The 13,675-nt window shown below is 40.9% G+C and overlaps 1 protein-coding gene across 1 annotated transcript in view; it reads right to left on the minus strand.

Annotated features, from left to right (window-relative positions):
* Positions 1 to 13,451, minus strand: part of caln1 (calneuron 1) — a 29,638-nt gene extending 16,187 nt beyond the window's left edge. Inside the window, exons 1-4 of the mRNA XM_030777810.1 lie at positions 13,318 to 13,451; positions 8,250 to 8,374; positions 4,800 to 4,943; positions 2,644 to 2,756 (exon numbers count right to left, since the gene is read on the minus strand). Of these exons, the coding sequence (XP_030633670.1) occupies positions 2,644 to 2,756; positions 4,800 to 4,943; positions 8,250 to 8,374; positions 13,318 to 13,451 (516 nt within the window). The remainder of the gene's footprint in view (positions 1 to 2,643; positions 2,757 to 4,799; positions 4,944 to 8,249; positions 8,375 to 13,317) is intronic.
* Between the last annotated feature and the right edge of the window lie 224 nt (positions 13,452 to 13,675).

Consider the following 13,675-nt stretch of genomic DNA (forward strand, 5'->3'; position numbering starts at 1 on the left):
GGCAGGAATTGCAGGCCTGGATTACATTAGCACATCACAGTAATATGAAATGTCAGAATGCGGACAGCTTGAAATTCAAGTTGTGGAGGATTTCAGAACCAGCCTGGCAGATTATGCATGCGGCAATCAGCGGCCTTGGAAACATCACAATAACATGAGTGACTCTGATCAGACTGATGCAACTGATTCATTTCAACACAGACATCGAGACTGAGTCAACGCCACTCTCCTCAGCCAGTGGAAATGTACCAAACACCCAGGTGCCTGGGTTCGATAGTTCAGCTAGCCTAATCAATAAAGACTTTTTGCCTTTAAACACTACTGAAATGGGTCCTTATTATTTCAGTATTTACTGAAAGACAAGCCTTAGCAACCATTTCACAGTTAAGCTTCCACAGATGCCAAGCTATCAAGTTTTGTAAAGATATGTGGATGTGTTGAAGGCATGCTTAAGAACTGGAAGGTTGTTTAAGGTCATTTAAAGGTTCCATGTGTGTGAGAATTGTCTTCATCACTGCTATAAATCTGTGGCTGTTTCATATTACCTCTAAACCATCAGGAAAATGAACTTAAAGCACATGCACAAGCTCACATATTAAATATTTATAACCCCAAAGGTAGATGTGAAATTTCAGACTTTATCAGATAGATCACTGCATAGAGCAGGTCCTATGGGATCATCTGTTCTGCAGGAGGAAAAGAAATGATCTTCCTCCCAGGTGTGCCCCACCCCCCTCCCCAAAACCCGTCTTCTTCATCCCTCCCTGTCATCCTCCTTGTCATCATTACCCTGTTTGTCCTGGCAGTTGCAGAGGCTTTGTGGCCGGTCATCGTCTTGTGCTGCTTTGGCTATGGCGCCTGCCTTGGTCGAGGCCCCCTGCTGCTTTTGTTGTCTTTATTTTGTCTGCTGGTGTGTTTTCTTTTGCATTTGTTTGTAACTACTCATCGGGTCAGCACTTATCGCACATGTGTCTGGCCATGAAGGGGTCTACTCTCTGTGTTGTTCTCAAGATTTCTTGCACCTAGGTTTTTTAGGGAGTTATTTCTTGCCTGCTATGAGGATTAAGTCAGGGGTCTTAATGTTTTGTTTGTTGTAAACCTGTGGGCATGTAAAGCCCTTTGAGACTGTAAACAGTGATATTGGGCTTTAAGTAATCTTGAACTTGAACTTGATCTTACACTGCTCCAACACAAGACTGTGACAGATACGACCCAAGCCAAGTGATGCTGGTCCACACCATATCAGCCCAAAACACCAAAGACCACTCCATTAGCATCAGCTGCATCTCCCATGGACTTCCTTTAAGTCTTCTGTGACAGCTCTTATGGCCCTGCTCACTGCGCCCATTACCTCAGCCACTTCAGTTCAATATCACACCTGTTCCCCCATCTGACCAAAATACCTGCTCACTAACACCACTATTCACCATCACACACACACACCATCTAACACTGTTTTCTGATGTACGAGCTCATTATAACCCCACTTACAGCAGCTCACATGATTTACCATCATGCACACCATCTCACACATGATCTCACTCCATTTACCAATGCACCAGCTCATTATTCTCAGAATCATTATATTCACCATTATATCATCTCACATCTTTAACCAATGCACCAGCTCATTATTCTCAGAATCATTATATTCACCATTATATCATCTCACATCTTTAACCAATGCACCAGCTCATTATTCTCAGAATCATTATATTCACCATCATCTCACATCTTTAACCAATGCACCAGCTCATTATTCTCAGAATCATTATATTCACCATCATCTCACATCTTTAACCAATGCACCAGCTCATTATTCTCAGAATCATTATATTCACCATCATCTCACATCTTTAACCAATGCACCAGCTCATTATTCTCAGAATCATTATATTCACCATCATCTCACATCTTTAACCAATGCACCAGCTCATTATTCTCAGAATCATTATATTCACCATCATCTCACATCTTTAACCAATGCACCAGCTCATTATTCTCAGGATCATTATATTCACCATCATCTCACATCTTTAACCAGTGCACCAGCTCATTATTCTCAGAATCATTATATTCACCATCATATCATCTCACATCTTTAACCAATGCACCAGCTCATTATTCTCAAAATCATTATATTAACCATTACATCATCTCACATCTTTAACCAATGCACCAGCTCATTATTCTCAGAATCATTATATTCACCATCATCTCACATCTTTAACCAATGCACCAGCTCATTATTCTCAGAATCATTATATTCACCATCATCTCACATCTTTAACCAATGCACCAGCTCACAATACCATCTCACTGACTTCATAATCACATTGGGTCTTTCACGTCACGATCCCTAAAAACTTTACATATCTCTTTAAATATGGCTGGACGCAGCCAGTAAACTCGTGCCAACTTTGCACAGTGTCTGCACAGTTTCACTCACCGTTTCATATGCAGTAATTTTTCAGTGGCACTGGTACACTGATTTTTTTTTTTTTTTTTTGGTTTAAAACTGTCTTCCCATGTTTAACAAAAATCAGACTTCAATGGTAAATGTTAATGTGTAAATATTATTACTTGTGAAGGCTCATTCGTCATCACTGTCGTGAACTCTGCAAAGGCGCTGGGATTCCTTACCTGCCAGAATATGCTGTCTATTGTATTACCAAGGAAACCCTCCCTTGTTTCAGACGACAGGAGCTTGGGTCCGAGTATCGTCATGAATTCATCAAAGTCCACTTGTCCGTCCCCTGGAAAAACAAAACTCAGTCTGTTTATACAGGAGCAGCCAAAAACACAGCTCTCAAGCCAAACCTGTCAAATCATTTTCAGGAGATGGGAAGGATAGCGTCATTATTAAGTGATATTGGTAGCTTCACTGATCCTTTAATGTCCAGTTTATTAGGGGTCTTTCACTAGCTCAGACTGAGAGTCTTATTGATTAGAGAAGCAAAGGAATAGTTGCTAGCCTTACACTGGCTCTATACCTACTTTCATCACACTTAAAACTTGACTAACAGGGAACATGATATTGAAGTAAAAGAATAGCAGACGACCACGTATTATTCATATCTGCCCCCCTGTTGCTATCAACTTGTTTACATTTGACACAACTTTCATTATCAGTCAGTCATCAGCTGAGATCAATAACAAGCATACATGGACAGGTACGAAGCTTTAAATGCTTCCTTTTAAATGTTAGCATAGAAGCACCTTTGTCCTCTCAGGGCCCAGTCAGAAGGCAGTCTGACTTAATGGTTTGGGTATCCATGGCAAAGGAGCGCTGTCCAGGCAATCTAACTCAATCTCAATCCATTCATCTTCTTTAAGGAACTCCTCCAGCACAGCAGCCCCTGCACATCTGATGCTGCATTGATCTGTTCATGCATTACCATCCTGGCTGCTCACTGAAGGTGACAATTACCATAATGACTCGTCCCTGGGCTCTGGAGATGGATGGATTGGGGCTGTGCTGGCTTAGCTAGAGACACAGACCCGGCCGCCTGGGTGAAATATCAGATACCTTTTCACTAGGTATTCAAAACCAACACTAGGCAGATTATATTATCCACAGTAAATCCAGGTTAGGGGTTATTAAAATATGGTTTTGTTAATCCATAGTCTACCAGGAAAAACAAAAAGAGCAGTGTTATGCTTGTCTCCTTCTCGGGCTCGGAAAACAATACTGAACGTGTCCTTCGAGCAAGCATTAAACAGGACTTTTCACTTAGGGCTAGACACATAAGCAGACAGTGAACTATGTTTAGGAGACTCAACTCTCAAAACAGGTATGCGAGATATTCCTGGCTTGGCTTGCGTGGTGAGTTAAGCTCCACTGAAATGCCAAATCTTGTGAACGTTAAGGTCAGAAATGCACAAATGTTCTTCGTCTACACACGTACTCTCATTAAGAACAGTTCACAGAGAGCATATGTGAATGAGTCTGGCCCCTCTGTTAATGATGAAGGAGCGCACTGCTGCTGAAAGTCAGGGCTGACAGCCACAGCCCCCTGATACACACAGCAGGCATCGGTGCCCTAGCCCTTACAGAGAAATAGCTCACACGGAAATACAGCGCAGAGGACAAGACGGTACCCTCTCTATTTTCTTATCTCTGCATGCTCTAGCACTGTAGTCTGTGCATGCTTGTGTGAAGACAGGAGTGCTGAGCTAAGCACATTTCTCTTAATAGTGAACTCTTGCTCTTAGATTCTGTGTTTAAGAGAGACAGAGCAGGAGAGAGCAAGAGAGAGAGAGAGAGAAAGTGAACAATGCAAGACAGTTTCTTCTCTTTCCCATTTGAGATTTCATTCTCATTTATATTCAAAACATTGACATTGACTGATTAGAAGAAGACACGCGTTATTATGGCCTTTCCGCCCATACTGTTTCATTCAGACGGTTGTGATTTTAATGGGACACACTGTCAAGATGAGAGGCAGTTCATATTTATGGTGTATGCGTATCTGATATTCTATTTTACAGTTGGCCTGTTTTTTTAATCACACTGATGGTGTTTGTGCACTGATTTCTCACTGATTCACATGCATATTTCAACCCTCCACCCCCAACTCCATGGATTCTCAGAGTTGTAAATCTCACCAACGCATATATATATACATAACATTTGACGGCTTTATTCTGTAAAGGCATATTTTTCCTTTTGTTTATTAAGGATAGATAAGAGACTAGCATTGGTGAGTTAATTAGGTGTGAGAGATTTTACGAGTTCGGCTATGTGTGTATTTGTGTGGATGTGTTGAAGGGGCAATGACGCGATGATAGCAACTCACCATCCATGTCCAATCTTTGCATGATGATTGCCAGCTCCACTTCGCTAGGCATGTACCCCAGTGAACGCATGGCCATGCCAAGCTCCTGCTTGGAGATGAACCCATTGCCGTCGCGATCCAGCACCCTGAACGCTTCACGGATCTCTGCCAAGATAAACAAGTGCACAACTCAGCATCTCTCTGGGCTCTCAGTCCGTTTACTCTCCCTCACTCTCCATCCCACTTCTCTTAACACCTGTCCCAGCCCTGGGCTATGTTTTATGGGATTGGTTTTAGTCCACTGAGCAACAGTAACTCAGTCAATTCACTACTTTCTCTCCACCTGTTGTCCCAGCACTAGAAGCAGATACATACTGCTGTCAGAGATACTGGGCTGTTACCTTCAGCCTCCTTTTTAGTGCACTTACCTATCCCTAAAGACCTTGGGGAGACAGAGAGGGTATAAGAAAGTTAGAGTGTAGCGAAAGAGCAAGACAGTGGGTGAAAGAGAGCAGACAGGGTGTAGAGAAAAAGCAAGAGACAGAGAGAGGGAGAGAGACAGAGAGAGAAGGACAGAGAGAGAGAGAGAGAGAGAGAGAGAGAGTGTGTGTGTGTGTGTGCGCACATGTACTTGACAGAGACGGGGAGGGAGAGAGAGAGAGAGAAAGAGAGACATGGAGAGAGAGAGAGAGAGAGAGAGAGAGAGAGTAAGAGAAAGAGAGAGAGAGACAGAGAGAGAGAAAGAGAGAGGGAGAAAAGGACAGAGTGTATGAGTCACATCACGGTACATCAGTTCATCTTCAGTATTTTTTTTACTACATCAACAAAAACATAGTAGAGTTCCAGGTTGTGCGCCCCATTTTGTATTTGACGTGTGTTGCTGCAAAGATGGTATTGCTTGGGAAAGATACATCTGCGAAGGCCTGAGATACCGAGAGTCTGCTCAGCTTTTTCCAATGCATATTTCATAAACGCCTCTTCTGACTTGAGATAGCATGTGGCAGCGATGAGGGAGTCAGCCATGGATATTTTTGAACAGAGATGGAATGTCACGTCTCCAAAGAACATTACACTTGTACTGTGTGCTTCAGTGCACTGCTCAACACCGAACAATTTTGCTTAGGTAACACAGGGGTTTTCGGTTAAGCTGAAGGGGAAACGACAGAGCTACGATAAACGGTGTCCCTCTCATTCACCATCCCTTCATTTTGTTTGTCCATTGTCTGTATTCAAGTCTGAATATAGACAACGCGTGACAGATGATAATAGGAGCAAATCATTTTTACAAAGAGTAATCAATCTCGTAGATCATTTCTTGTAGATTACTGTCCTCCTGTCCTCGAACATCCAGTTTTCATACATTTTGAAACGCAGCCTCAGAAGACAATGTATTTTACTTTAGGTAATGAGATAGGCGTACAAATACTGAAATATAAATATTCTCTCTTTTGAAATCTCTCATTAGTATGGACTTGTAATAAAATATAACTGAATCAAGCACTGTGAAGCACAGCACAGGCCAAACATTTTGTTCTTAGCAGGCTGTGAATCATGTGTCAATCTTGCACTGAGTAGTTGTCATTTAAAACTAGTCAAGCAGGGACTCATTTAACCAGCGACGTGATCAGAAGATGGAGATGAAATATTCTAACGAGGCCCTGAAAAAACACGATACGTCCACACAGACAATAAAACGCGCACATATACTCACGCATGTCCTTCATGTACCAGCTGTTCTCATTTACTGAATGAGCCTCTTCAGCTCAAATTCAAACACTGTCAACTAACTGCATATGATAAGGAAATATTTTGGGCACTTCATTGTTCCAAGGGAAGCGTGTGTACACACACACACACACACACACACACACACACAGACAGACACACACACATCAAAGGCATGAGATCCTACTCCTGTATAGGAGGCAAGCAACTCATAAATATATACATAAGGACCAAACATGAGTCAAGCTGCTTAGTCTTTTCTCCTGCCTGAGGTTTGTTTGAACACAACTCACAAAAAAACATTTGTAGAAGCTCTGCATTTGTACAGGCTTCGGCTCTAAACTCTACAAAGGCTTTCATACCCACACTTTATCATGATTCACGCTCAGTATCAGAAACAGCGAAACATTAGCAGTGAATGGGGAGGAAAATGACAAGCTGATAAAGGGAAGCAAAACAGAATGTCAGTGAAATGAAGTTTAAAATGCTGCTGACACTGACAGTTTAGAAAACAAAACACAACACGAATATTGTGAATGATACGGAATTTGTGTTAATGTCTGTTGTTCCCTTGGATTTCTGTAACATACATCTAGTCTGTCACATCAAACTCGTTCAGTGTGACGGCATGGATGGCCAAAACAAAGACTGCCGTCTCAGGGATCTTAAACACGTCAACCTGTATGACCTAACTTTATTGACAGTAACATTTCAATAGCCTTCAGCACCTCACTTAAGTGGAGTATTCCTAAATAAATCTTTCCCTAAATCCCGGTACAATCATCTGAAGTCATGTAACGAAACATCCTCTAGGATTAACAGAAATCACAGAACACAGAGTCGTGATGTCCTCCAACTCAACATCATATATCTTCAAAACTGCATAAGAGCACAACTACCAGAGAAACACTCAGTGAAGTTAATAACTCATAACGGAAATTCTAAACCAACATTGCCCCAGGAAATCTAATTAATATCATAACTTAATTAACGTCAATACTACATTAATATTTGGACCTTGGAGCGGGATGTTTATTTCCGCGTATGAGACTCTCTCTGCTGACTGTGACAGAACTCCATCAATCCATTCTTCATAATTTATGAGGATATGTACTGCAGAGCAGAGAGAAGTAGTGTTTATGAAAAATGATTTTATAAATAGACAATGCAAAAGAACGAAACAGCGGCGGGCGGATTCAGCGCATAGGGTGCACTCTGGTATAGACAATTTGATTAGCATATTTTCAAAGAAGAGCATTGGAGTGCAAAGTATTCATCTATAAAGAACAAAAAGGGTCAGAAATAACAATGCTAATACTAATTAGATAACGCCACTGAGGAGATGAGCATGTCTTTGGACCAAAGTGCTCTGACTCGTCGGCCTTCAACTAGGTGCAGAAATGTTTCAAATATCTTCATTGCTTGTGCCAGACTAATACAGATCATTTTTCATTCAGATAAAAAAGTTCGAGAATAACTGTCTGAAACTGAACTGAATCAAAATCTATGATTTAAGCAGAAAGAGGCGAAGAATTTTTCTCTATATAATTCTCATGCGTCAAGATTACCTCTTCATCTAACTTTATGCACCAAAATACACATCAAACACACAAAATCCATTCTATGACTTCACCCATTTTAGTACTTTTTTTTAAACACGTTTAAAAGCAGATCTTTTTAACATGCCAATGTGGCAAAAACAAAAGAACCGGGCTTTGTTCCAGGTCTAACATTGAGGTGACTTACCGTCAAGCTCCTCCACAGAGATGCTGGCGAGCTGGTCACTGTCACTCCTGTCAGACAGAGAGCGGCTCAGGTAGTTCCCCTTGTACAGCAGGCCTGCCGTCACATGGTGGAACGGCATCTTCTCCCTGTGAATGAGAGGGACAAGGAGAGAAAGAGAGAATACCTGTTACAGCTCATATTTTACTGAAACACACACACACACACACACTCGCACTCCCGAGAGAAACACACACACACACACACGCGCTCCCTAGAGTTTTCCATCAAGATGTCACACTCAAGCCATCAGCTTATGTGAATACCCATTATTGTAAACACAGGCTGCGGATAAAGAATATTCTCAGTCTCTCATAGGCAGATGTCTGTAGCACCAGAGCAATGTGAGGTTTGGGTCTCCACTGCAAACTTACTGAGCAACGCTAGCAGAGCGCTCTCTGAACGGTGTCTGGCCATTTTCACGTACAGTACATGCGGCCGAAATCACAGCAACAATGCCAACGTATCAATCATACTAGGCAGCTTCAGACTGATAGTTTATGCGCTCTGATATGAACTGTTTTATAATGGTTTAAAAGGGGTTGCTTGCAATACGTTCCTCCATTGTCATTAGTCTACAAACAAACGCAAAGCTGGCACTTTACATAATTACAATATGCAGATTTGTTTCAAGTCGCTGCAGCAACAGTCTTTGTAAACACAACTGAAATTCTCCACTAAAATGTAAATCTCTAATAGGGCAAGGTTTGCATAATAAATGGTTTTGTTTTTTTTTAATTTGTATTAGTGATTCATTCCATGAGGATAATAAAAATACGTCGAGTGAGATGGATCCAGGGATTGAACCTTTCTGCTCTAATTGGTTTTCATCTTGTCCAGCCCAGGGTACGTGGTATTAAGAAAAATGTTTTTGCATCAAGAGACTATTCGCACAGTAAAACCTACTGCATCCACAGGGGGGGTATTTCACAGATCAAGACAGATCCTTGGACTCATCTCTCTCACAATTAAATCCCACTGAAGGTCATTGCGGAGGCTCTGGCTACTGTCCAGCTCAACAACTACCAACCACACATTGCCCCTTATTAAAAATAAAACATAAGATGGCAGAACTGTGGAATATAACACGTTTATCTGAATCCATAGTAACCATAGGTGAAAAATGAATGTAAATGAATGTGAAACAGACCGATAGAGAACTGATCTCAAAGTAAACTGAAGAAGAGTGAAAACCGTCTTTCAGCCTTTGATATACTGTAACCTCCAGAGGTTTTGTTCTTCCCACAAAGAGAAATGTTGATTTATGTCAGTAACGTAGGAGAACTGCCAGTCACTATCCTCCTTTACCAAACATTAGCTCCTAAACAGGACTAATGTGAAACAGAGTGGTGCGAACTAGTGGAGTGTTCTTTGAAAATCTTTACAGTTTCAGTTGTGTTCTACTGGGGAATTCAGTCAGCAGCACCATGGCGACCCGGTGCCAGGCAGAGAAGTGTGATTAATTTCCCCAAGTGGTCTGCCTGGTACAAGTTCTTGATTTATACATCACGCCACTCTAACATATTATATTAAGAGTGTTTTTGCCCATTTTTCCTATTGGTTTCACAACCAAGAGAAGCTGCAACAACCACTCCCCTTGACTTGCTTTATATAAGCTACCAGTCTCCCCTCAAAAAAAAATGAGGAGCTTGAATGGGAACCTGCAATTCCTATGTCATGGTCTGGATTTATTGTAATGCATCAGTATATTGTTTTTCACTTCAGAGTCATACTAAAAAAAAAAAAAAAATTCAAAACACTATTTTCAAAGCCATTTTGCTAAAATTGTTCGTCGGTTTGAGCTGTTTAGTCTGTATTCAAGTTTGACATTTTTCAATACTTTTTTTAAAACCCGTTTTAAAAGGATTTTCATTCATTTTAAAGCAGGAATTACGTACCTCAAAAAAGTGACAACAATTTCATTGCAGAGGCTTCAAAATACTCAAACTAAATCAGCAAATCATAGTAGCAATGAATACCCTTCATGAACAACCTGCGGTACTGGGCTTTTGTAATGTTGACTCCCTCTTGCTTAAGTTTAACACTCACAATTTATTGGGGTACACCTTGAAAGTACATCTACGGTACAAAGAAATGGGCTTAATTTTTGTGATGTCCTTTATTCAGAACAGAGGTGTGATTATAGCACTGTGTCCAGCAACATTGCAAAGGACAATCTCCACAAGAGCAGCCAGAAAGTTCTCTGGGCCAGTTCAGTGTGTCTCGCCACCCTACTGGAAAGGACAGCACAGAGGGGCCAAAGATCCCAACGCACAGCTTTTGCTCTGGGATCCAAGTCCAGGCAAACAGGGAACGGGGTCTGGACGAAAGCCAGGTACAGACCAGAGAAAAAGGAGACCATTGAGAATAGACCGTATAAAGCCAACTGAATTACAAACAGCTAACAGTCGGCGATTTCCTGCAAGTAGGGAAATTGCATTTAGGAAACGAGGCTGGACATCCATAAGCCAGGTGGGCTCCAAGTAGCTAGTTTTATTTGGCAAGTGTCGGCGCATCTTAAGTATAATACGAGGAATTTGTTTTGCTTCTCTACAATAGCAGTGCACTCTGATTTTGTGCGTGCTAATGTATTTAACCAGGCCTGTTAAATCATATTGGGGTTGTTATGGTGTATTTGACCATCTTGAACTGTATTCAAAGGAAATACTTTTTTGAGGATTTATTTATTTATTTATTTATTTAGTTTGCATAATGTGGCTCTAATTCCGACACTCAGTTTCAACTCTGATGTGCTGTTCTGTTCTGACACAATAATTCATGAAAGTTAATGCATTAATCAGAATCTTACTGGTACATAAAACCATTTACAGCACAATGGCTTCACAGTAAATCTCTTCATAAAATCTCTACGGTTAAATTCCAGAGGATCCACAGTTTGAGAAACCAACAGGAAACTAATTCATTACCTGCAGTGTCATCTCATCATATGTTCAGGAAATGTATGCTTAATTACACATCTCCTTGGAGTATACCCTACAGGCTATCTGATTGGTCTAAAACTCACTGAAATCACGATTTATTTTCGGGCTTTTACCAAGGTGTTAAGTCTCGGTCTAGCCACCCTACAACACCCTTAATGGGTAATATAGCCTGGAAATATTTTCTAGTCTAAAGTGTTTAATGTGCCCTTTCAATACCACGATAGAATACCAAATGCAGTTTATTCAAATACTGTGAAGTGGATCACATAAATCTTGCCCTTGCAGCAACATGACTTCACTTAAGGTGACACAGTCACTGAACTGTTTAAATGAGCAATTTTAACTCAGCTAAAAAATATCTCAGCAGAAGGGACGCAAAATCCTTAGTAAGTAATAGGTATCTGATCAGTTAATGATTACATCTGTCCACAGGCCAAGGAGTACATCACAAACCAACAGGCACCACTTTATATTCCATGAGACGTTATAAATGAAGTCAAATGATTTATGTTCATAATATATCTATAGGTAAGTACCATCTTTAAAGGTAAACCACATACAAAAGCATTAAAGCTTTAAACTGTTCATTCAATCCTGTGAAAATGTAGCTCAAATCCACTGGGATCTTAGCAGAGAACTCTTGAGAGAGACAGCTGGCTCACCAAAATGTGATAATGGTTCAGAATGAGAAACAACTTAATAACGTGTTTCTGTTTCTCAATAAATTCTTTTTTACAGCATGTGTCTGAAAATGAAGGCACACGGCAAACAGCTGGGACAGTGTAAGAGAACGAGCGGTTCTGAGTGTGGGTATGTCCAGTGAGGGCATGACTAATTCACCTGCCATTTCACAGAAACGCGGTATTACGCTTTGCTTTCAGCAGGGCAAGTTACTGGAACAGATGGTTCCAAACTAAAATTACATTGGAATACAGTCCATTAAATTTGCTTTTTTAAAAAAAAAGTACAGGAAGTGAAAAAAAAGAGAAAGAGCCTAAGCCATACCCCATATCACAGATATGATGAGGGATACTTGGAAACAAAAAGTTTGTAGTTGTTTTCATTACCTAAATATTCTTCTCTGAATATGAAAAAGTTACAGCAAAAGAAAACCAAAACTCTCTTCTCCAAAGTGCCTCTTAAATAAAATAAGGTATCACATATGTAGGAAATGAAATATTTAAAAATGTAACAGTCTACACGATGATGTGGTCATTTAGATGATGTTGCGAGGCAGTTTACAGAAGTGTGGAACAGGAAAAGAACATTGATTTCTTTGGCATTCCGGAAGGACAACTGAATCTCTCTCTACAAAAAAGAGTGAAACAAAGTGAGATAGGCAGGATTGATCTGGGGCTCTCTGATGGTGTTTGGCCAGGGTCAAAACTTTCCAACTCTGTCATACAGCAGCACCAGGACCTACACTCTCTTAACACACAAAAAGCAGAGGCAATGTATAGACTCTTTACATAATCTCTTTACAAAGCAACAGCTAAGGTAACAAGTTATAGACCAAGAGAACAAGAACATTCAAATATTACAAGCCATCCAAATATGACACAAGATATGATTTTTTCCCTCCTAACCTCACCATAATCAGTTACAACACTGAGTCAATCAAAATAAACTGGAGAATAACACACTAAATACCATGCATCATATGACTAACTGTAGGTTCTCAAACAACAAACAATACCAAGTCTGTATCTTTGACAAACTGTATGCTAAATCATATCTCATTTCCAGTCTTTAAATTTAGCCATCATATACATATCAGAAACTCAGTTATAAAAGAAACAAAGAACCTTAAAGACAATGTCAGTCAGTTTCACACTCATCAGGACAAATCACAGCTCAAAGAGTCAGAAATAGCACTGAAACAAGGCAGAACTGAAAGGATAAATGACCAAATGGCAAAAAAAAAGTGAAGGCAATTTCGTAACAGTGAGAAAAAAAAATATAGCCCTTTTCAGGAGGAGGGAGGAAATACATCCTTTCCATGTTAAATGCCATCAGGCTGCTGCACATGGTTCTCTGAGCAGAAGGATACCACACAAACTCTGGCAGCACTGTCCCCTGCTGTTTCTTACCCGTACTCATTGTACTCTACCGGGTACTGCAGCGCAACGGGCTCCGTCCCCGGACTCTCCAAGGCACTGCTGGGGACGCATGGTGGTTCTCCCCTTGAATCCTCTGTCCGAGGGTCCAGATCCGTGACCTCCATCTGACGACACGGCAACTCAGCAGACAATCAGCAGGCTGTCCCTAGGTGGCTCAGCCTGACACCCTCCCAAATCTGGGCTTGTCCCAAAGCAGCATGAAGTGCCCCGGATATCCGTCCGTTTAAAAATTTCAGCAGTTAAGGGGGAAGGTAGTAAGTCACTCACTGACTCATTCACTCCCTTCTGGCCATGCTCTCATGAGAGAGAGAGAGAGAGAGAGAGAGAC

Source organism: Chanos chanos, chromosome 6 (assembly GCF_902362185.1).
Source record: "Chanos chanos chromosome 6, fChaCha1.1, whole genome shotgun sequence".
NCBI lineage: Eukaryota > Metazoa > Chordata > Actinopteri > Gonorynchiformes > Chanidae > Chanos > Chanos chanos.